Source organism: Hibiscus syriacus, unplaced genomic scaffold, assembly GCF_006381635.1.
Source record: "Hibiscus syriacus cultivar Baekdansim isolate YM2019G1 unplaced genomic scaffold, ASM638163v2 tig00110402_pilon, whole genome shotgun sequence".
NCBI lineage: Eukaryota > Viridiplantae > Streptophyta > Magnoliopsida > Malvales > Malvaceae > Hibiscus > Hibiscus syriacus.
The window spans coordinates 816,747-843,299 of record NW_024062722.1 but is presented as its reverse complement, the minus strand read 5'-3'; the positions used below and the strand labels follow the sequence as shown (position 1 = coordinate 843,299).

General features: G+C 35.0%; 1 protein-coding gene across 1 annotated transcript; it reads left to right on the top strand.

Moving 5' to 3' along the window:
• Positions 1 to 21,927: 21,927 nt before the first annotated feature.
• LOC120123634 (GLABRA2 expression modulator-like) lies at positions 21,928 to 25,622 on the top strand. Its single transcript, XM_039142480.1, has 4 exons — positions 21,928 to 22,332; positions 22,436 to 22,537; positions 24,515 to 24,786; positions 25,287 to 25,622. The coding sequence occupies exons 1-4, from the start codon at positions 21,975 to 21,977 to the stop codon at positions 25,473 to 25,475; spliced, it is 921 nt and encodes a 306-aa protein (XP_038998411.1). The 5' UTR covers positions 21,928 to 21,974; the 3' UTR covers positions 25,476 to 25,622.
• The last annotated feature ends 931 nt before the right edge of the window (positions 25,623 to 26,553 follow it).

The following is a 26,553-nucleotide window of genomic DNA, read 5'->3' as shown; positions in this document are numbered from 1 at the left end:
ACACAAAAGTTATTCGTATCAAGAAATATGATTGTTTTGATACAAAGGAAGACTTGAAGATAGCTTTGTATACGAAATGTATGGAAGATGTCTATCAACTAAAAGTTAACAAATCAAGCAAAGATCGTTTCGAAACAAGGTGTATGATTGACAAAAATTGTATGTGGCGTATGATTGCAAAGAGGATAAAAGATGGCGAAATGTTTCAAGTTAGGACTTTTATTGATAAATATACATGTTCAAGAACCCAAGTTTTTCCTCACCATAGACAGGCAAACAAAAAGGTGTTGGGTGGTTTTCTGGCTGAGTTAATGTTTTTGAATGACAGAGTATATCGGGACATGAAATTATGACTGACATGAATGCTCGTTCAAGATTAGTATATCATATTCTCAAGCTTGGAGAGCCAAATGTTATGCCTTGGAATTGTTGAGGCGTCGCCAGAAGCATCGTTTGCCCAACTGCCGGCTTATTGTCACAATTTAAAGCTGAAAAATCCTGGGTCGGTAACTCATATCAAAACAGATAGAGATGGATGCTTTGAGTTGTTGTTTATCTCTATTGGTAATGCGGTTAGTAAATCAATATAATTTTGTTGATTGATTTTTGTTAGTTACATGCATTTCACATTTAAATGATTATATTTCTTGTGTATATTATTTTGTAGATTCGTTCGTTTATTACTTGCATGCGCCCAGTTATTATAGTTGACGGAGCACATTTGAAAGGTCGATACCTTGGAGTAAACTTAGCAGTAGCCATGGATCTAACAATGGGATATTGCCAATAGCTTACGGGGTTGGCAAATCTGAAACCTCTGATTCATGGACATGGTTTATGGGGCATCTTAGGGATTGCATAGGTCCTATTAGCAATCTGACAATCATATCCGAAAGGGCAATCTCAATTGACAACGCTGTTAGAAGGTGTTTCCTAGATGCTTTTCATGGACTTTGTGGTGTTCATTTGTATAGAAATCTAAAATCAAGGTCTGCTGGTATAAAAAAGCACAAATAGACATACTGGAAGGCTGTAAAAGCTTATCGGGATGTGGATTTCAATAAGCATATAAACTATTTAAGACGTGTTTTGCCTCAGTATGCTTAAACACTAGAAGATGTCGGGTTTGAAAGATGGTCAAGAGTACATCAACTTGGAGCAAGATATGGTTTCATGACGTCTAATAGTGCAGAATCAATCAACGCTCTAAGTCGTCATTCCCGGAAATTACCCATTACTATGTTAATGGAGTTTTTTCGAGCCTCTATTCAACAGTGGTACTACAAGAAAAGAAACCATGCAGGTATTATTTCTTTGAATTCGTAACTTATCATATATTTTACTAAGTATTATTTATTTAAATTTACAGGAACATTGGAACATCGTGTTACACCATGGACTGAAAAAAAGATAACGAAACGTGTTGTGAAGTCAACGTCATGGAGAGTTGAACCATGTTCAAACACTTTGTTTGAAGTACTAGATAATAACTTAAATGGGCTTGTCGATCTAAATGCAAAGACGTGTAGTTGTATGAAATGGCAAACATCTGGTTATCCGTGTGGCCATGTTATAAAAGTTGCTCATCATCTAAACCAAGATGATTCAAGCGCATACGCTATGGATTGCTACACTACAGAAGTATATCGACAGACTTATGTCGAGATTGTCTACCCTATTCCACATCCTTCTGAGTGGGACATACCAGATGACTTACAAACAGTTTTGCCACCAGCCATGGACAGAAGGCTACCTGGCCGACCAAAAAGTCACGATCGTATACCGTCTAAGGGTGAAGAGAAGAAGAGATCGACATGTAGTCGGTGCAAGGAAAGTAGTCATACAAGGTTGATATGTGGATCACCAGTGACATCACAATCATCTTTTCCTCTACCAAAATATGGATCCTCATCAAAATCCAAAGCTCATATGGTGTCAAGCAAAAGGCAATCAAAATCGCAATCATCTTCAAAATCCCAATCACAATCGGCTTCACCTTTTGGGAATGTTAACTTAGGTGATTTTTAAATGCAAACGTTTATTATGTGTATTTTATGTGTGCACTTTTAACATTTTCAGTTAGGCATGTATTAGTAACTTGAGTTTGAACATTGCTATGATCTGTTCAGTTGTTATCACTTATTAGACATTCATTTAACTATCGCAACGGGGAAATCGCAACGCAAATATGACTATCGCAACACGGAAATGACTATCGCAACGCGGAAATGACTATCGCAACGCGGAAATGACTATCGCAACGAGAGAATCGCAATGCGAATTGAAAATCGCAACGAGAGAATCGCAATGCGAATTGAAAATCGCAACGTGAAAATCGCAATGCGAAGATGAAAATCGCAACGCGAATTTAGTTTCGCGTTGCGATTTTCATTTCGCATTGCGATTCTCTCGTTGCGATAGTCAGTTTCGTGTTGCGATAGTCTGTTTTACCTTCAACATAATGCAGATTGAAAATCAACAATTACATTTCAATCAAAAACAAGCACAAATAGAAATGTACACATCAATTAAACAAATCAACATTTACTAATCATCTTTACAATCAATTAAACAATCAAAAATAATATAATTCTTATTTCCTCATCAATTATTGAATCAACTTTTGCACCCATACATCCATTTCACGCAGCTCACTTAAGGATTAACCTGCAGAAACCAAACATTTTCTCAAACAAGACTTCCTACACATCTAAAACCTACAAACAGCAAATTATTGAATTCTAGGTACTTAACCAAACATTTTCAAACCAAAAGGAGTATATATGTTAACAAAACTTGCATTTGACTTACCAATTGTTTATGGATACTTTCATAACGCGGATGCAGGTAGGCAGCGTATCGAATATATCGCTCTAGCCATATAATGCCGAAACCACAAGCCTACTGTAGCTCTATCTCTATCGGTGGGAGGTAGAAACTCTATGCTTCCTGTCGTCAAACGCGCCAAGCATATGCATACGAGAGGACCACAATCCCCTCTGGCTCCCGACGATTGTTGTGGGCGGTCTCGTCTCTGACAACTGTAACATTGAACTTCTTTGGCTTCTTGTGTCCAGAATGAGTCTAATAATTAATCGCATCCAGGAATTTAGCCAAATGAGAGCTTCATCCCTTAAAAATAACTCTCAAATCAGACAATGATATGTAATTTATCATGCTGTCATATACTATTATCTTCAGGGATGGGAGCTGAAGTTGGACGAGAAGCCAATTACGTACGTTCCAAAACATGGATAAACACCTGCAATCATAAATAATAATTCATTTATTTGCGCACTTATTTATGAACACCTTTAAAAAATTTAAAAAATAAATACTAACCTTATCGACCTCCCACCATGCAGGATAAAGTTTAGCTTGTCCATTGCCGAACGCAAATGATTCATCTCGTTGATTCTTCAAGTGAACTGCGTGAAAAGACGTCGACATAATTATATATCGCGATTTTTTTTATTTTTCCTAAGTTTCCTTATTATTAGAAGACGTGACACCCACGCATCGATATGCTGTTTTAGAAAAAAAGACATATATTAGTGAATTACATAAATTTTTAAAAAAATTAATCAAAATCATATATAAGAAAAATATAAGACTTACCTCCCCATCGAAATAGCCATTGTCTTCAACCCCTAATAACATACCCCACCAAGACCGATTAAGCAACAAATACATATCATCGTTGAGTTTGCTTATGTCAGTGTAACACCCCTGGCTCCGCTCATGTAGATAAAAATCAACTGCGGTCTTAGCCCAAAGGGTATTATCCAAAATTGTTTCCGGTAGTTGTCTCCTCTCCACTTCAGATACCGGAATGGTACTGGCCGGTAACTTATACGAGAGCCAACTCTCATCCATCATGTCCGACAACGGTGGGGTTTCTCCTATACCCCATGTGAATCGGCTCTGGGCTCTGGAATGGTGGGAGGGACCTCTTCAACGATGACAGTGGCCTCTTGAACGGTGGGAGGGACTCTTGAGGATGATAGGGGCCTCTTGAACGATTGGAGGGGACTCTTGAGGGATGACAGGTGAGTCGGGCTTCTTCTTGCGGAGTCTTCGCACTATTGGGGTAAAAGGAGACGTAATAGCACGTGCACGCCGTCTGATGCGTGAACTCCGTCATGCAAGAAAAACCCGACGTAAAGCATCCATCTTATCGGGCCGCTAAAAAAAATTAATACATAAATCAATAAATAAACAGACATGATATTAAACAAAGACAAATATTTTCGCGAATTTGACTATCGCAACGAGAGAATCGCAATGCGAAATGAAATCGCAACGCGAAACACAAATCGCAATGCGAAACTAAATTCGTATTGCGATTTTCATTTTCGCGTTGCGATTTTGTCGTTGCGATTTTCATTTCGCATTGCGATTCTCTCGTTGCGATAGTCAAATTGCGATTTTGTCGTTGCGATTTTCATTTCGCATTGCGATTCTCTCGTTGCGATAGTCAAATTCGCGCGCTTAGCTATTTCTTTCTGCGTTGCGATGTCATTTTTTGCGTTGCGATTTTAAGTTTCGTGTTGCGAAAGTAAACTAGTCTTCTTCTGCAATTGAAACTTGAATGGATTGCATTACTTCAACCAAAAGACAAAACCAAAAACAAATACTAACTTCACAGGGTTAAAGAATAAACAGTTTAGCAGTATTGACAGCAACCGAATGAATTTACTAAGCAATCTAAGTGAAATGGTTAATCTAAGTGAAATTACGAGTAAATTTATCATCAAGTTAAATATGAAAAATCTTAAACTTACTTCGTTGCGTAGAGTATGAACCTCATTCTGCAACGATGCTACCATCTCACGTAGAGCGGCTACCTCACCACGTAAAGTAGACACCTCAACATGCCACGCACCATCGTCTTTGCGTAAAGTACTGACCTCCTCACGCAAGGCATTGACCTCATCACGTAACTCCCCTAACTCATCCCGTGGAGGTGGAGGTGGAGAACAGGGAGATAAACGTCGTGGCATTTTTGCCGGTCGCCTATCTTGAGGTGATGGTGGAGAAGAGGCTCGATGATGTGACAGAATAGGTAATAGTTGTCGTTGTGGAGGTGTATAGTCGGGTCGATCAGGTGATGGCTCTGGGTGAGGTGATGGCTCTCGAAGTGGAGGCTGCTCATCATCCGTGCCATCAAAAAAACGCTTACTACTTACCACCAATCAGTGGCAAGCTCAGCTTCGTGGGTGTCAGCCTCTGTACTGGAGTGTTGGCTCCTAACGATATAAAAGCTCAAACAAAGTTAAATGTGTACCTCAAATATCCAAATCTAAACAATAATAACAACATAGTAATTGTTAAATAATTAATTATAATTTGGAAACATATATAAAAATTCTTACCTTAAAGACCAAATAAAGCCTGACAAAGTGTATTTGGAACCATCTCATGCAAACTTTTTCGATCATCAAAGGCAGACGATAACTTATTCCATGTAGCTTTCCATAAATACGAACCCCACGGAAACAGGTTCCATGCATTTAGGTCCTCTACCAATTTAATTAGATCATTAGGAATAGGTTGTCTGGCCTCTCTGCCTAAAAAGCCGGCAAAGTGCAAAAGTATTAGAAGGCATACTCGGTACAACATCGACGTTATCCATCCGAGTAAAAACCATCTTTCTTATTCAATAATCTCGTCAAGTCTTCCACGTGTAGATTCGGCTTCTCCATTGACAGCTCAGGAAAAACCCGGGATAACCATGATGGGCGGGTAATATGTCTAGTGTATCGACCTACATCATCGTGTCCGAAGCGTAGACCGGTGATTAAGCAAAACTCCTCCTGCCCAAAACACGTATACGCCGGTGGAAAATCAAACCATATCTCTTCATCACGACGTTGTATAGTCTCTGGTAGATCGCTAGTCATGGTTTGGAAGAAACAGGTGTGTCAACATCGCATCTCCACCCGGATGTTGTACTTTCAGCCATGGCCCGAAGCAAGTATCCTCAAACATTTTTCTTTGTGCAGGTGAAAGCTTCGACGCAATTGTTTTGGCTAGACTTACTTTATTTCTTAAGGTCAATTGAGCCGAATAAAAGTTCTACAAAAACAATAAAAATACCAAGTTAGATACCAAAACTACACTGTGAGATATACCAAGAATAATAAACACAAAGAGTAGTAGTTTATTCTACAAACTTAAATTTGCAACACTGTGAATTTAGTATTTGTCTTTGTTTTTTTGTTGAAGTAATGCAATTCATTCAAGTTTCAATTTGCAGAAGAATAATAGTTTCTGAAACTTAAAATCGCAACGAGAAAATGACTATCGCAACACGAAAATGACTATCGCAACGCGGAAATGACTATCGCAACGAGATAATCGCAATGCGAATTGAAATCGCAACGAGAAAATCGCAATGCGGAAATGAAAATCGCAACGCAAATTTGGTTTCGCGTTGCGATTTTCTCGTTGCGATTTTAATTTGTATTGCGATTCTCTCGTTGCGATAGTCATTTCCGCGTTGCGATAGTCATTTTCGTATTGCGATAGTTATTTTGTCGTTGCGATTCTCATTTTGTGTTGCGATTCTCGGTTTCAAATACTAAAATTGAAACTTGAATGGATTGCATTACTTCAACCAAAAGACAAAACAAAGAAAAATACTAACTTCACAGGGTTAAAAACTAAACAGTTTAGCAGTATTGGCAGCAATCGAATGAATTTAATAAGCAATCTAAATGAAATGGTTAATCTATTATTGAAATTACCAGCAAACTAATCATCAATTTCAATATGAAAAACCTAATAATAATGCAAATATTTCAAAATAAAAATAATTAAAAAAACTAACCCTCGGTGGTTGATTTGGTTGATTTTCCATTTCTGACCGTGAATGATTGTGAGGGTGGCTCTGAGAGATGGAGATAGACGGATTTCGCCGGAGATGGGGACTGATTTCATCGGAGATGGGGACGGATGTCGCCGTAGAGAGTGAGAGATGAAGATGGGACTGAGTTGTGATTTTAGGTTTTAGGTTATGAGTTGCGATTACGGGATATACTGTGGACGGTTCAGTGTTCCAATATATTAATATTCGTGTTTGGAATTTGAAAATAAAATATGCGTTGCGATACTAATGGCGCTTTGAAAATCGCATTCCGATTATGTATTATCTCGTTGCGATAGTCAGAATCGCGTTGCGAAAGTCAGTATCGCGTTGCAATTTTGTATTATCGCGTTGCGATAGTCAATATTGCATTGCGATTTTTCAAATTCGCATTGCGAATTAGGAAAACCGCAACGCGAAATTGGAAAATTGCATTGCGATAGTCATAATCGCGTTACGAATCTGGAAACTGATTTGCGATAATGGAGATCGCGTTGCGAATTAACGATCGCATTGCGATTTTGTTGGTCATTTTGGCAAATCCGGAAAAAATTGGTTAAAATCGTATATTATATGAGATTTTTGGTCACTGAGGTTATTTTCTCTAATTATAAAACCTAATGTTAAAAAAAATAAACCGAAATGGCTTGATCTTTAGGCATAACATTTTAACCCAATTTGATCTTGTTTTTGGTGTTCTATTTTTTTGTCTACCAACAGTTTGAATGACTTAAATCAGTAACAACAGTGCTCAATACTTGAACAAATCTTATATATATGTAGCAGCTACAGAAGAAGGCTCTAATTGCCAAAAGTTCTCAAAGTCTGGAACTACCATATCTGCATGCATTCAGGGCACACAGGGTAGCTTCGTAGTCGCTACTCGGCAACGCTAACTCGTTTTCATCTCTTTAAGTGATTTGACCATAAGTAGACGAGGGTGAAACACGTGAGACCGAAGATTATCACTTGCAAAATATGATTCGATCTCTGCTGAGCAATGGTTCGGTTCAACTTCGTCATCCCATTTTTTACTCCTGCCTGAGCTCTACTCACTAGCATTTGCTGAAACAGGAAACAGAACAGAGACTTGTTATTAGTATATATGGTGTTTCTTAACTTTGCGGATAAGGAAATATATGTTGCATTCGAAACCACACCGTCAAATGCCTTAATACAAAGGTTAATAGTACTATGGATCATAATCTGTTCTTTAATCTCGTTTCTTATAAAACGAAGACGATTAAGAGGTCAAGTCAAGCAAGTATTTGCCAAAACAGAGACAATGTCATTCTGAATCCGGGTTTCAGTTTCAATCTCTTGAGCAACCTGCAGTTCAGCAGTTCGAGCAATAGTTCAAAGTACAAGAAAACAAAAATCTTTCGAAACAGAAAACTCGATGAAAATAATAGAATTATTTTCAACTTACTGAGGAAAACATAGGTAGCTAGCAATTATTTTCAACCCACAAGCAGTTTATGTCAGAAGTCATAATGATAAAAATTATTTTGCACATTGCGTACCGTAATTCATAGCGAAAGTGAACAAAAATAGATGTTACAATTATCAAGAATTTTGCACATTACATAAACAAAATCATAAATTTCTCGACTCCCTTTTCTTATTACCTCTGGCTAACAGTATCTCAATATTTGCATTACTCAGAAAGCACCTGACCAAACAAATGCAGCCATAACTTTCATTCTTGTATTATGGATAAATAGCTAAGATCCAATATAATATATAGATGACAAGTATAAGTGATTATCAAATCCAAAAATATATTAGGAACTCCAAGTTCACTATTAAATTAAGCATCTAACAAATCCATGAATTTGAGAAACAATGATGAACGTTACATTTCCTCCCCCCCCCCCCCTCAATTTACACCGTCTCTAAAATCCAAATCCAATTTCCCAAATGTCACCTTAAAGATTTTATGGCAATAAGCAAATAAGAGCTATGAATTTAGTCCAATTTAGGACAGATTCAATGGATGCTGATCTGATGCTTCAGCAGGAAGATGAGTGAATTCTTTCACAATATCAAATAAGCTAGTGTATGGCCAAGATTAAACTATTTTTGTTAAGCGCATTTGCAGGGAAACTACTTTGGCTTACTATGGCACTAGATTTCATTAAAAGAAAAATGATTGTTAATTTTATCTCCTTGCAGTTCCTGAAAAGTCGAATAGGTTGAATCATAATAATGTTTTTCTTCCTTCAATTTGCCTCGTTCCACACAGCCGCGAAAAAAGCAATAAGAATTCTGTTGAGCTGGTTTTTTCCTTCCAAAGTTGCATCTACATGACAAACATGGAAGAGAAAACCAGGGGAAACTGCAGTTTCAGTCATGTGACGAAACAAATTACAATTCCTCTAATCCAGACAGCACACAGATGCGCATATGTCAAACGACTGGCAAATGGATAATGCATTTATCCCGGGGAGGGGGGTAATTCCCATTTCATAACTGATTTTCCCCCTAATCCATGGATGCAAATCTATAAAGAGAGATTAATGGAGTACAAACAAACATTATGAAGTTGAAGCTGCAACCTAAGACATAGTACAAGCAACAGTTAAGAGTAAGATAATGATAACATTCTTGCTTTCTTCATTTAAACAATCAAATAAGTTATCCATTGAGATATATAGAAAAGATTTCTAAACCAATAATTCAACATTGTGTTCTTTTTTGCTGAACACTGTTACCCAAAAAGAAATTCCCTTCCTCAATAAATTTTATATCTCTAGCTCTACCCCTTTTGCTATAACCTAAGTAGAAAAGATTCTAAAACCCCATTAATTCAAAACCAAAACCTAGAATTTATGTCGAATGAAACCGAGCAAAATAATCCCAAAATTCCCAGAAACTCGAAAGCAAGAAGAAAGAAAAGCGAACTTACGTGTTTGAGTTGTGTAACTTGTTTGTGCAGACCCAAAGTCTCTTCATCTAAATCAGAGCATGAATTGGATCGATCCTCAACTGGATTTCATCGGAATTAGACACAGGTCTAGAGCTAAGGCCCTGCCTGTTACATTTGTGGCATAAATGAGAGATATTTTCAGATCAAATCATGTTAATGGTGGCGAATCATACTGATAAGTTATAATCAAAAGAAAGTAAGAGATAATTTAAGAATGAAGTGATAATTTTAGTACCTTGATCTGTATGGATTAGGGGTGTAAACGAGACAATTGTCAAGCTCGACTCGAGTGAAAACTTTAAATGTAAACTCGACTCGAAAGCCTAAAAATTTTAAACTCAAATCAAAAAATAATATTAAAATTCGACTCAAACTCGAAAAAATTCGAACTTAAAAAGAATTTAAGAGTTCGACCAAAGCTCGAAACTCAAACTCGATTCAAGCTAGTGCTCACCACTTGACTCCATAAATTTAACCACCGAGTTTGAGCTTCAAATTTATAGATCACTTGTGGAGCACTTGCTTCTATTTTAAAGATGTGGGATATAAGACCATATGCTGTGTGGGATATACGGCCAGAACTTCACCCTCTTCGGAGACTTCATTGAAGCCTCCAACACAGCAACATCAACACGGCAACTACTGGCATCTTCAACAGGTGCAACTGCAGTTGTTCCGTTTTTTAAGTTGGCCTCCGCACCATCGACCTCGACCCCATCACCAGATGAAGTCTCATAGCCAGGTTTTGATCCATCAGTTTCATCTCGCAAACCTCTGCTCTTCTCTTCATTTAATTCATCATATTCCACACAGATTTCCTTCACAGCTTGGACAGAGTACTTCGTTTTAATTTGACACTTGGTAGACAATTTAGTCTTTGTCTCACTAGTAAATGCCTGAATATCTGCAGGGGGCACAAAAGCTCTACAAAAGAATAAAACATGTGGGTAGGTTTAGAGAGTGTAATTAGTGAGCAAATAGAACATAAGTGAAAAGAGAAGCGTAAAGGAAAATAATGATACATGCAAGCATCTCTTGTCTGGAAATGACAAGCTTCTAATTACATAGCAACATCAACATCATCATCATCAAGATCAAGGGATACCACCATCAAGATCATCTTTTCCCATACCTCCCATGAAAACAAACTCACCCAAACAACATAATATTCTATTGTTTTTGATAAATTTAACAACTATAACTGTACATGTTTCTCTCTCGTTCTTCTACGACTTCTAATTTTGAATTAACTTGAAAAGTTCAGAGAAAGGTTTTGTACTCCCTGATTTTTCAAACTTTCGAATTGCTGGAAGAAAACATTTTCTTTCTTTCGTTTGAAATGGTATTGTTTGCAATTGCCTTTGACTATTTAAAAAATATTTATTTAAACAAAAATAATCATAAACAAATAAAATTTTACTTGTACACGAGATTTTCAACTTAAATCCAAAAGCTGGAATTTTGGAGCTCCCTAATTGTGTTTTTTTGGTTTTAATTATCTATATTATGGTCTGATCTCCCTTTGATTATGGTAATGCTCTTCCTTTTCACCATCTTCTTTCTCCGTTTATTCTTGAATTTCCACCTGCTACTTCAAAACCACAACAATTACTACTAATCCTTTGTGTTTTGCATATAATGAACATGACATTTTCCTTTAGTTTTGGTCTGATTTGTGGTTGTGGCATTGTGTTCCATGCTTTATTGTAATCTTTGCAGCTCTTTCAGCTAATACCATGAGTCCAAGTAAAAATTTTACTCACTGTAGGGTTATTACAGACATTATAGTTATTGTAAGAACACTAAAGTGGATCTAGCAGTGTTCTGTGGTTGCAAACGTAGAACTTGCCTGTTAGGTATTGAAGGAAAAGTTGAATAAGAGGTTGAGTACGATAGGCCACCGCTGGCCACACCGTATCTGAAAAGCTGGTGAGAGTCCATACTATGAGTTTGGCATCAGCTTTCCAAGGCAATGATGAGTTTGGCATCAGCTTTCCAAGGCAATTACCGTATCTCTGGAAATTTAGTTAAATTTAGGTTTCATATTAATTTTTTGATAAATTAAGTTATAGTCCCCCAAACTTGAGCACCCTTTTGTAAATCCCTAATTTAATTCTTGATTTGTATGTTGAATTTTACGTTTATTTAAATTTAGTCATTAGTTTAATATGTATATGCATGTTTAATAAATTTATAGTTTGGTATGTTATATTTTAATTTTTGTATTTCAATCACATTTGTTTAAATTTTCTTATTTGTTTTAAATGTTCAGGTGTCATTTATGTTATTTTCCATATTATTTTAGCTTAAACCGAATAGGATCAATTGCATATAAGACCCTATAGTTTATGCTCATTTTGTATTTAAGTCATTGGTTTAATTCCAATTTTGTAAGTTTAATTTTACATTTACGTGAATTTAATCATCATTCTAAAATTAGTATATTTAGCTTAAATTAGTCCTCACATTTAGATTTCTCTTAATTTAGTCCCTGTTTAGGATTGTTTTCTTTAATTAGTTGTGTATTTTTATTTTGCACGTTGATATGTTTATGTATAAGTATGCGATTGATTTATTTAGGAGTCACATAACATCATTTTGCATAATTTGTATGTTACTTTCATGTGCATAACTTAACCCCTATCATATAATCAGATTTAGGTTTTAGGGTTTATAGTTTAGGGTTTATTACAAAGACATTAATTAATCAACTTGGTACCGATTTATGAGGTAAGAACAATTTAGGGTTTATGGCTTATAGTTTAGGGTTTAGGGTTTAGGGTTTAGGGTTCATTGCAAGGACATTAATTAAAATTTGAGATAGTTGTATTATAGAATTTTTAATAAATTTTTAAAATTTTATAATTATCAATAGTGTATTTTTAATATATTTTTAATAATGTAATTTTAAAAAATCTAAAATTATAATATAACATTTTTCGAGCTGCTCACGAGCTTTTCGAGTCGAATATCGAGTAGATCGTTTAGGCTCGTTAAGAACTCGAGTCGAGCTCGAGTCGAGTCCATTCGATTCGAGTATTTATCGAGTCTTGATCGAGTTGATCTCGAGTAGCTCACGATCTGTCTCGTCTCATTTACAACCCTAGTAAGGATTTGCCATTGGAGGGAATTGCTCCCAAACAGAAAAGGTTCTGTCGAAAATACATCGCATGAAGCACATGATACATGGGATAAGTGTTCTTGTGAAAGATTTATTTTTAGTGTACTTTAGTACCTAAATATTATTTTTCTCTCAATTTAGCATTTAAAAGAAAAATAAAATAAACCACATAAATTGATAGGGGCTAGCGTTAGACCGAGTCGAGTAAAAAAAATTCGATTTATTTGAGTTGAAGAGTCATATTTTACAACTCGGACTTAATTTGAAATTTTAGTTGAGTCAAGTTTATAAAATTTGAGTCGAGACAATTTTTAGTTTCTGTTTAAATTTAATTGTAAATATTTATAATATTCTTTTAATTCCAACTTAAGTGGCTTTTTATAACCATATATACAATACAAATATATTTCTTCATTTTTTCCATATGTGATATACATATATCATACAAATTCTAAGGACTCGACTCAAACTTGAAAATAAATCCACTAATAACTAAAAATTCTAGTTATTCAAGTTGCATTTTACAACTCGATTTGAACATGAAATTTTTTCGAGTCGAGTTTATGAAATTGCAACTCGAAGTCAATTCGAGTCGAGTTTTGCTCACCCCTATAAATGGTCACTTATTCTTGAGTAAGTTTCTACTTTTCTATTGATGTTTCAAAATTAATAATTTGGTCATTAATATTATTGATCTATAATAAATCGATCACTTGTCATTAACAGTCTTTATTGAGAGTGAAAGAATGTTGAAGTGGTACGTTAACTAACTGACCTGACACGTGAGCTCGATTATTTTAACTCTTCTAGATTGAAAGACTGTGAGTAATAATTGATCGATTAAAAGTTACAATTCAATTCTTGTGGTGACAATACTCATTCACTTCTACATTACATGTCATCGACGTGTATACTTGCACAATTGCACATCATATTTACACATAATAACGTGTTGAGATGCCTCCACATTAACCGATAAAATGAGTTAAGATGTTTATGTTAACCACTGATAATGAGATGCTTCTACTTTTAGGTACCATTGAGATATCTCTGTCATGAGTAAAGATTCTTCCAACCTAAGCTTTGGCTTATGAAGTTTACCTAGGAGATAAAAGGCTTTTGCTCTAGTAATTGGAATGATTTCATTGTATCTTAACGAGCGTCGATGTCACACCCCAAAAATTTAGAGGTTAAATTGAATTGAATAGGAATTACTAGAAATTTTTGCAAGTTTCCAAAAGTTGAGGACTAGCTGCATAATTTACCTAATTTTAGGATTTTAAACTACTCATCACTATCTGTTTCCTTTTTTTCCTTTTTGGTGGTTGGAACCCAAAAAGTTTATTTATTTATTTATTATCTCTCAAATGTTCCATTATTTTTTCTCGTTTGTTCCTATTTGTTGTTGTTTAGCCCAAGATTCTTTCTGGTGGTTGGAACCCAAAAAGTTTATTTTTATTTATTTATTTATTATCTTTCACATGTTCCATTATTTTTTTCATGTTTGTTCCTATTTGTCGTCTTCCAGCTCGTCGTGGGTGTCATCGTCGACACCATGCCATTTACCTCATCGAGTTTGTAACACCCCTAGACCGATGTGGGTGACCTGATCCGATCTGGGACATTATATTAAGGCCACCGGAGCGACCCACAGTAAAAAACTAGGAAAATTTAAAAAATTTGTTAAATAATTTCAAGACGTAAAGCAATTTAGAAATAAAAAAACGTCTTCAGAAAAATAATTACATATTAAAATAATATCTAATAGAGTCTCATGTCATAATAAGATATAAACTCAATATAAAAAAAATGTGAGTTACATGCCCCCTATCTATACCAGTACCATACTCTGCAAGTGATGCCGAAAGAACTCCATTTTTGATGTCGACAACTACATAAGATCAATCATTTAACCTAAATGGTGAGTAACAAAGCGAGCTTTGGGAAAACTTAGTAATATAAAACTACCAAATGATGCTGAAGGACATACAAATAAATGACAAAGCATAAAATTTGTTTATTGATCCAAGCATATATAAGTTCCAGTTATGAGTTAAGATTTCCTTATTATTTCTTCAGGTAATAGACATGAAGCTTGCAGTTCAGAGGAAATGTTCAGAGAAACAGATATAAGAGATTAAAAACGGAAGTCTAGTGTGTTCCCATGAAAACATAAATAGTTTAAAAACGGTAGTAGTTTATTTTAGGAAATTAAAATTTTAAAATCATTGTAATACCCTCCAACCGAACACTCCATATGTAGTTCCCCGTAACTGCATCTATAAGGACTTACCCTAGGCTCATTGGGCACAAGAGCCAACCTAAGGGAATGTCTTGAGGCCTTAAGCCTACCCAAGATACATTGGGGCCTTAAAGCTTATCCAATAGAACATCTTGGGGCCTAAGAGCCTACCCAAGGGTCACCTTAAGTTCGTAAAGAATTACTAGCTTGATCAGAGTTGAACCTCTGTACTTTAGAATCCTACGCAAATAGTATCCAGTAAAAATAAGATTGTGTAGTAAATTATAATATCAAAATCGTGATCTAGTAGAATATCATAAAAATGATAAAGTAGTTATTTAAATCACATAATTATCATCCACCCGTACACCAAAAATGCAGTCCCCCAGAACTACATCCATAAGGAGTTACCCTATACCCGTTGGGTATAAGATCTAACCTAAAGGAGTGCCTTGGGGCCTAAGAGCCTACCCAAGGGTCACCTTAGGTCCGTAAGAAATTACCAGTTTGATCAGAGTTGAACCTCCATACTCCAGCTTACCCAGATAATATCCAAAATAAACAGTTCATATAGTAAACAATAATTCCATAATCCATAAATCAGGCATATTTATATTTTCCAGTAAATCATGCAACCAGATAGCGTAGACAGACAATCATAGTTTATAAACAATATTAATAAATCATTATATTAATCAGTAAAAACAATCGTAAATCAACGAGTTATTAAAACATATTTTTAGTATAACTAAAAAATAGTTATATAGCATATATGGAACACACTAGAAGATTCAATTATTTTTCAGAGGCACTTGAACGTTATCAGGAAGGGAAAAAGTGAACATTCGGTGGATTGATCGGATTTCATATATGAAGTTCCTATGAAAAGGGTTTGTTTATTAACATATCTAATTAACATTCATAAATTGATGTTTCGAAACCATTTAATATTCCAGAGTATTAGAAAGGTATTTCAGGAACCTTTACATCAAAACTATCAAAGATCTAGGTATAACAAGCATGATTCCATCAGTCAGGCTATCAGGGGCATTTTGGACATTTTGATTACTGGAGGATTCTTAATAACTTAATCCAATAAGGGTAAAAAGATAGTTTACGGAATTCAAGATTCATGTCGATTTGTCAGGACATTGGGTCAACTCGAATTGAACAAATCCCATCATTGTAATACTATTGACCCATGTTTTATAATGTTTTGATATAACGAATTAAAGCAAAATATTTTTGGACTTGAATTGAATTTGTTCAAAGTTTTCAAAAATAATTCAAAGTCCATCAAAATATAATTTGAGCATAAAATTGTCTTTCAGTGTATGTAGTATCGATACTATATGAAGAGTACCGATATTGTTCATGTGGTATCGATACCAAAGGTAAGAGAAATATCGATACTCTCTAGGTAGTATCGATACTACCATGTGTTTTCCAAATTGCTCAAATTCCATAATTCAAAAAAGGTACTGATACTCAAAGGAGTACCAATACTACTTCACATAGTAGTATCGATATCATGAGCATAGTATCGATAATGGTCAAGCCCAACGGCTAGTAACGACTAGTTGATTTAAAAATTATAAAGGAAGTATCGATACACATTAAAGGAGTATCGATACTACCTGTCCTGAGCAGTTTTATTTTGTAGAAAAATTATCCCAAACGGCTCCAAATCATCCCCAACGGATAGAAATGCCCACAAACTCATTCAAACAAATAAAAACAAGTTGATGATAGTTGAAGAAGGGTTAGAACACCTATCCAAGCAATCAAACACAAGAGAAGAGTTTTTCATTCTTATTTTCCTTTATCTTGTAAATATTTTTGTTCTTGTGAGCTTAATTTTGTAAAAATCTACCTTGTAAGGGTTTTCTTGTTTACATTTCATATCATTTGTGAAAAGGGGAGTGGTTCTAGCTAAGCCTTTTAAAAGCTAGGGAATTTGTAAAGGTTATCTCTTTATCCTGTAAAAAGAAAGAACATATTAGTGAATTTGTTAGAAAATCCTTAGTGAGGAGCTAAGGTAGTGGATGTAGACTTGGTTAAGAAGTCGAACCACTATAAATCCTTGTGCCAATTGTCTATCTTTTTAATATCCTTACTCCCTAAACTCAAAAATCATTCAATTGAACCCCTTTTGGCAAATCATTCAATTGATCATTGAGCTTCATTAAAAATCCCAACAGATACCTATCAATCATTAAAACCATGATACCTTACAAATATTTACTTTTTAACACTGACTGCACTAATTGAATTGCTCACCTTTAAAGTCATAACTAAACAGATCTTGAAGAATTGAACTAGTATTTTGGTGGTATTTATTATTATTATTGCAATAATTTCCAGAGTGACCAAAGTCCTTGACTTGTCTCCATAACCTTTAGAGGCCATTACAATATTTAATGCTTCACTGGTACTTTTAGAACTTGTCCACAAACATTTCTTTATTCCATATCATGAGGGTATTTGGGTTATTTCAATACTCGGGGTTATTCTGGTCATTTAAAAAATTCCATAGTAATTTGGTCATTTTAATCAATTAAGTCAAATAAAGTACTTTTGACAAATTGGACTCCAGATATTTATTTAGAAATCAATATATCCATGTATGATATTATCTCGAAGATTCGAAAATCGATTATCATGGTTTTTAAATCAAAACATGAATTTAACCGATGAATCCGTAGTTCTATCAAGTCAAGAATATATTCATATGTCATTTCCATTGTCATGAGAGATCCATGTCTCTTTTTCATTTCAATGGTATTTTAGTCAATTCGTTTAATTTTGGTATATGCGCTACTTTCGGTAATTCAATCTTCAGGTGTTTACTCAAGAGTCGAATTTACAAGTCTTTTTTTAACTCAGAGGCTAAAATCGATTGTCGTGATTTCCCCCCTAAATAGAACCAACACTTAACAGGTGATTTCAATGGTTTTATCGAGTCAATTATAACTTTTTAGAGTTATTTGCACTTTTAGGGGCAATTCTTATCTTTCTACAACATAAACGTATTTTCGTAATTTTCTATCCAAACATTAAGACTTTCAACGAGAATAATCAAAATTTTAAGGATTTTGAGGCTAATCAAATTACCAATTATTCACTAAACCAGTAAATTATTCCCCATTAGTCTTTGATTCCTTACACAAGTCAATCGAGTCTTCTTTAGTTCAGTCTCTTTATATCGCATTTAGCTCAAGTCTAACAATAATTAAATACACTTAAATGACTAATCATTTCCATTCATGCATTTACCAATTATCCACGAGTTCCTAAAAGTATACAAAAAATAATATAATATTACCTCAATTTTTGAGCCATATCGGTCGATTATTTCAATTATACTCGATCACCTTTAGACTTGAATTTGCCATCCAAAAATATCTTGGATACATAACAAAATAAATTACATAAAAACGGATCTTAAACGGGAAAATGGATCGAATCGAAAGATAAAACATTGAAAAGTAACTTATTGGGTTCGAATTTGTCAAAACAGACCTAAAAATGGACTTGGGACGTCGAAAAACATCAGGATAGGTGGTCCTGAAAAAAGTCAATGCCCGGTCAGCTATCGTCAGCTCGGCCAACAACTCGATCGACTCAATCGCAGCTCGATCAGATCGATTGGATGGCTCAATTGACTCAGTCAGATGGTTCGGTTAGAGGGTTTGGACTGGTTTAGGCTATTTAGACTGGTCTATACCGATTTTGGAAACTTCCTAAGTTACAAACGAAGTCCACGCGGGGCGCGTGTGGCGTTCTCGATGGTCGGACGACTGCAAAAATTTCTAGATTTGTAAATCTTCAGCTCAGGATTCTTGTACAAGCATCAATTCGCACAAGCATCAATTCGCGATGGAGAACAATGAAGAACGACAAAAATCAACCTTTTTGAATGATCGTACTTTCCCTTTCTCATCCCCTTCAACGACAACGACGACCAGCCAACTCCTCTCAACGCCAAGAACAAAGTGATGTTGACAGTGTTGTAAACGAACGACTGATCAACAATGAATTACAGATGGAACTTTCTTGGAGGAAAGAGAAAAAAAAGAGAAGAAAAGGGAAAAGTGAGAGAGAAAAAACTTACCTTTTTGAGAATTTCCAGAAATAAGGGGAGTTTTAAACTCTCTACAACTGAAAAATGGTAAAATTATACCCTTAGTCCTCAACTTTTCCCTTATTACCTCTTTTAATCCAATATTTTAAATTAATAACATTTAACCCCTTAAATTGGGGTGAGACATAGCTCTATCGTCCGGTGCTCTTGTTGTCTTTATCGTTGAAGTCGTTAACTGTTAGAGAACGAAGAACAAGTCTCATAGAAATCTCAGATCTGTCGTCTACAACCATGAATTAACTTCGATGGTCACATGTCTTGGAACCGCTCTCTAGTAGGTTCGAATCACTTCTGTTCTGCTTAGCTTGATGCATGTCCGATTCAAAATTCGGGATCTAGTATTGTTGTTCGTGGGAAGCGTAAGCTTAGTCGGTATATATTAGCTAGTATAAGTATGCCCCCTTGACATGTTTGATACCTTGTATGATGTTATATGTACACATGTAGGTATTATGGTTATGTTTATCTGGGTTATGATTGATTTCTGATTAATGTTGTATCACTTTTAAGTTGTATATTGATGCATTTATGATTTTGCATGAGATTATATCCCTGTCCTGATTCTTCATGGGTTTATATCCCGTCGTGATTTGGCATGGGATTATCTCATCGTCCTAATTATGCATGAGATTATATCCTCGTCCTGTTTCTGTTTGAGATAATCTTCAAAGGGCTTAATCCTTGTTCTAACTTCTATTTCTGACATAGATCGTCATTGGACCTATCCTATTATCTGTGACGAAAGGTAAAGTTGTGTGAATTTCCTGTTATATCTTTTCGGTTATGGTAAATTGGAATACTGATGTTTGATTTTATATTGCATCATTATGACATATCTTTTTAATTTTAGAGGACACACTAAGCTTTGTAGCTCATTCTATTTTTTCCTTTCTTTTTTAGATTATTCAGTTATGGGACCAAGTTGGCTATCAAAGGTGTAGTCTCGGTTGTTTACTATATAAGGTTTAATATCTATTTTCAATCTCATTTAAATGTGAATTGCGTTTATTTCTGATTATATATTTGATAAATATTTTTAAAATACTATTTATTAAACAAATTTCGTTCGTGGACCAATTTTGTGATGTACGTAGCCACCCTAATTCGGATGTAACTTCTAGGCCGAGTCTAGGGATTACAATTGAGATGCCTTAACAACCCTTTGGCATGATTCCTAAGTCTAAAGTGATTTTTCATACAGATGATTACATCAATTAGGTCTATCTACCCTATTGGCCTATGAAAAACCATCATAACCATGTGTCTTAGATCAACACTAAAGATCATAATAAAATCTCTTGATCAAGACAAGACCAAAAAAAAGGAAACTTTGATCTAAACCTTCTTTCTTCTAGAAGATAGATCCTCAACATCAATCAACGGTCATTTAACCATCAATCACGACTCTCTGACCAAATTAAAAAAAAATAAAGAATCTATAACCATCACTCCCCATTATTACCATCAACAAACTTCATGAAATACTTCATCTTGGTCCATAAACTGTGTTCCTTACTTATGTTGAAGTCTCACAACCAAAAAAAAATCCAGTTTGAAATATATTATCATGCTTTGGGTTATCAATGTAGTTTGCAATCATATATGGTTTAAATTTTAGGCTTAATTATTTAGTGTCCAAATTATACCATTTTTTCGAGAATATGTTTAAACTACTTTTTGGACGATCTTGGTGTCTAACGTTACAAATGTTACCACTTTAGGTACATGGACCGCAAACGTCGTTAATTTCCTTCATTAAGTGACACGTGTCACATTCTAATGGTTTTAAAATTTTTATTTAAAATTAAAAAACTAAAGTTATATTTAAAAAAATATTTTTTTTGAAATTGTCCAAAATCTTTGAAAACCTTCATTTCAACCCTTAAACCCATATCGGCTATAATCCTTTGCCATCGACGAGCTCCACCAGATCTCACCTCCCTCGGACGATCAATATCCTTATGAAATCACGACCGATCGAAGTCCAATCGACGTTTGTACCCTGCGAATCTTAGGATGAAAATCGCGATCCCACACGATTTCAATGACCAACGGCGCAACTACGACAACGTATGACTAGGGGATGGCAAGGAGTACGTCGGTAATGGTGGCCATGGTCAGAAAGAGATGCGACGATTGGTTAGAGTTATAGATTTAAGATTTTTAGGGATTTTTTTTGTAATTTAAGAAAAACTAGAGTTTTTTTATAAATATAATAATATTTTTTAAAAATAAAAAAATTTCAAAATTACCAGAATGTTTTGTAACGGAGGAAACAAATGACGTTTACGACTCAAACACTTAAAATGATAATGTTTTTAATGTTAGACATCGAGATCATTCAAAAAATAATTTAGACTTTATTTATTAAAAACGGTATAATTTGATCACTTATTTTATAATTAAGCCTAAAATTTATGCCCTCCATCTTCTAATAATGAGAAAAAAAAGTGGACAAAGGTCAAAGAACGATGATCATCAGGTTGGCGCTAAAAAAGTCATTACAATGGACGGTTCCCCTACCATCGCCGTACCGTAATTCCCGCCAAATTCCCCAAATATATATCTTCAAAAAAAAAAAAAGCAAATTTCTAAAAGAAAAAAACAAACAATTTGAGTAATAAAAAAGCAGCAGCAGCCACGCCCAAATGCCTACAACGTTCTAAAAAGATGGAGAAAACGGAAACCGAGCCAAAGTGCAGCTCACCGCAATCTATGGCTCAGGAACCGAAACCCGAAGCGGAGCCCAAAAACTCGGATCCCGCGCTGGACGAGGATGGCTTTGTTATTGTTCCAACAACGGAGCCGGAGAAAGATGAGGAGAAAGAGATTCAGAATCCGGTCCAAAGCGAACAATCGTCGAACAAGACACAATCGGGGTTGACGAATTCGGTTCATCGGAGCACCCAACCGGATTGTGAACCGCCTGCTGCAGATCAGGGTGCTGCTAACATGACCGCTACTAGCGGATACGATCCTAATGTGGTTCAAGCTCCTGCTATGGAATCTTCGGAGGTTTCCTTGAAAGGCAAGCTTCTTTTGCATTTATTTCTAGCATTTGTCGTTGATTTCAAATTTGAAAATATATTGTTTTCTTCAAACTTTTTTTTTAAAAAAAAAATTGGAAACAGATAAGATTGAAACGATGAGGGATGCCTTTTGGAGATGGAAGAAGGCAGTAGGAGAAGCGTCAAAGAAAGCCGAGGATCTTGCCAGGAACACGTGGCAACACTGTATGTTTTTGATTTTATAAAAAAAAATTCAATTGCCTTTCGTCTTATTTATTTTTAGTAATTGGTGTTTTTCCAGTTGAGTAGGGTTATATTTGGTTTGAATTGGTCGTATTCGTTAGGTTTCCATGATTGGAATTGATATTAAATGCTTGATAATTCGGGTTTGATATTAATATGTATACATTTGCTACAAAGAACGTAGAACCTTGGGGATAGAAAACAAATATTGCAGCAGATAATATTGTTTGAACCCTAAACTTGTTAGATTCCACATTTTGAGGATTTTTGCATAAACCAATTTTGATTGGAGAAAAGGAGAGGAGGTGACCAACTTCATCCGGTCATTCTTTCCCACTTTTAACACAGGTGTTACACATGAATGTTTAGGGAAACAAGTCTGCATAACATAGGTCTTACAGTTGATTAAAGAGGGGATGACAAGGCTTTATTTCGTGAGATTTCATTGTTATTGCTTGATTTGTCCCAGTGTTTAGTAAGAATTTTCTGGTCTCGTTCCTCATAGTGGTGAAATAACTATATTTTTACAGAGATTGCATTATTAGATGGCTTCTGTGACTGTTGCAAGGACCTAATCTGTTCTCAGCTTAACCCTATCCCCTATATTGGACCTTGGATTAGAACCAAGCTTGGAGTCCTTTTATTCTACATCTATTCATGTAGCTGATTATAGCTTACACATCATCTATGTATACCAGTTTATTACTACTATAATTTTAATTTCCTTGAATCATGTGTGATCATCTCATTGATTTTAAGGGATGCTCAAAATTTAACCATATGTTACACTTGATGCATGCCACACTCTTGTTTCTATTGTTCTATGTAACAAATGGAAATGTTATTATCCAAACTATATTTGCTGTGACTGTTGAGATGTCTCATGTAAAATTTTACAGACAACTCTTGCACTACAAATCCCGTGCATATTTCGCTCACCATTTGAGGACCTTTGGCTCTCTTTTTTCTTTTACACTGCACTTTTTTCCTCTTAATGAGTTCTCTCCCATTCACTATCGCTTTCGTTCACCATAATATAAATGTGCATCACTTCATTTATACTTTCTGGTCGTATTTATGGACATCTCTGCTGCCTCATTATTTTCGGGTACAACACCTCTTCATTACTTTTTCATCCATTAATATCCAATACCTAATTAGTCACCATTCATAAGTAGATTTTCATATTTAATGGATGAGTTCTACACATTTGAACGGTGATGATCAATGTTTTGATTCTTAATGGATGAAAAAGTAATGGACTAGACCTTAACCCATTATTTGCTCATTACCTTAAGGTAGTGTTTGGGAACTTGAATTTCAGAATTTAGCTTTGGATTTCAAAGTTGGTGTGAATTGCATAATAAAATACTTAGAAATGTAACATGGATGATTATTTCTCAAACTCTTGGATTTGTTAGATGCCTATATAGTAATGATTTTGAAATTCCTACTTAAATTTTTGGATTTGATAAATTCAAATTTTGTATTTTCCATCTATATATTAGATTGAAACTTAACCGTTTTACATGGTTATTGATTTCATTCTTATCATTTACGTAGTAAATGAAATCCAACTCCAAATTTTCAATTCTTTTTCCCATTTGGTGCATATATTTCTATTGGTAGAGTAATTACCTCAACTTAGGCATGCATAAAATGATCATAAAATTTTGATCATGTGCATCCTTTTCCATGTTCTGATACCTTTTCTATTGACTACAAATGTTGATTTGTTTTTTTAGATGAATACAAATGTTGTTCATTTTGGCATAAGAATGATATTTTTCAAACTTCAGTATATAAAAAGGAAGAAAATAGATGACATATATTAATTAGAAGAATATGCTATTTCGGATTTCCTATAATGCATGAACCCAACTCCTCCCTTTTGCTTCTCAAAGGAGGTTCAGATACATAAAATCACTTAAATAATGCCCCCCTTATTTCTTAAATCAGTAAAAACAAGCCCAAGTTTTGCTGAGGCAGCCATGGGAAGAATTGCTCAGGGAACAAAGGTTTTAGCAGATGGTGGCTATGAGAAGATTTTTAGACAAACTTTCGAAACCGATCCTGAAGAGAAACTTCAGGATTCTTTTGCATGTTACTTATCCACATCAGCTGGTCCTGTCATGGGAGTTTTATATGTATCTACAGAAAAGCTTGCATATTGCAGCGACAGCCCTCTTTCCTATAAAAATGGTACTCAGACTGAATGGAGTTATTATAAGGTACTTTTCTTTAGCCTTACATGCTTGCATTTAGAAAATAATTAGAACACACTAGATCCTTTAAACAAGATCAGGGGTTCGAATCCTGACATTGTAAGTAGAAATATCGGGTTGGGAGGGTTGTCCCATAATAGGCCTTTGCAGTATTCGATCTGGATTTAGTCAATCAATAGATTAGAAATTGGTGGTATAACTAGGGATGGGCATGGGTCGGGTTTCTGGCCAACCCGACCCAACCCGAAAAATATAGACCCTCTACCCGAAACTCGACCCGACCTAACCCAAGTTTAGGGTGACTTCGTCTGACCCGAACCCGACCTGTATTTTTTAGATAAAACTTGAACCTAACCCGAAACAAATATGTTTATAAAAATAATATAGAAAGAGGTATTATTACAATTATCCCTAAATATATAATGTATAACTGATTTAACCCCGATTCGATCTTTTTGGCATGGCTTACCAAGTTATGATTCTACATTTTTTGTGTGCTGAAACAGGTACTTATCCCATTACACCAACTAAAAGCAGTTAATCCATCAACAAGCAAGGTCAATCCTTCCGAAAAGTACATCCAAGTTACCACCATTGATGCCCATGAATTTTGGTTCATGGGCTTCTTAGACTACCAGGGTGCTGTTCAATGCCTACAGGAAATTTTGCAACTCAATAGTTTACAATCCGTCTGAATAATGTTTATCTGACATAACCTTCCATGTTTTGTCATAAAAAAAAAGGAACGGTTATATTCTCTGCTGCTTGGGACCATTTGATAATTTACATGATCCTTAGGAAGTTCTATATATTTCTATGGAAAATCAACATTAGGGGGTAAATTGCACAGTTGTTCTCTATTCAAACAAACTTCGGTTGTAAATTTTATTTGCTAAAACTTATTAACTTACTATCTTTTATCAAGGGTAGTAGCAAGTTAATAAGTCTAATCTATACCAAAACATGATGTGTATTGTAAATAGGTTAAGAAAAATTCCGAACATGTATTACTTTATAATCATTCAAGACTATTAAAGAAATCGTTTGAGCAAATCTCATGCATATATAAGGGTCTTATAAATCAATTTACAAACCATGATAAACATCAATTCAAAATTTAACATGCTTTTTTTTGTAATAATAAAGTTTAGATCAAGGGTGACACCCACAACTCAGGGTCAGAGTATACTTAAGATCCTATTTATAGGAATTTGCAGATTGTCAACCAGGAGTGATGGTCGTAAAATTCGAACTTGACCTTATAAGTTCAAATTCTTAAATCTCAATCACTTGTCTCAACATTCGTCGGCAACAATTTAACATGTTTCAATCAACATCACATGCTTAGTTTCACACTAAATAAAGCTCGACCTTACCCATTTTATTCATTAACTCAACAAGGCATATTCACCAAACTTAGCAACTAGACAATACATTAAAAAGCTAAACTGATGATTATCATTCTACCATCATTAATCTCACCAACCACATATCATGGCATGTGCATACACACATATATAAGCTACTACACTAAATCATAATTGAGCTTCACATAAGAAAATGTTGAGCATATGAGGATGAACAACATAAACAGACTCAACAAATCCCAGAGCTATATAGACACCTATTTTGCTTGATTAGAGAATTTTAACCCAATATCAGTTAAATGTGCATGAACTGCTTGATTCGATAATTTTAGGATAAAGTATAGTAATGGTCACTGAACATTTCTGAAGCTTGCATTTAGGTCCCCTAACTTTTAAAACTTGCAAT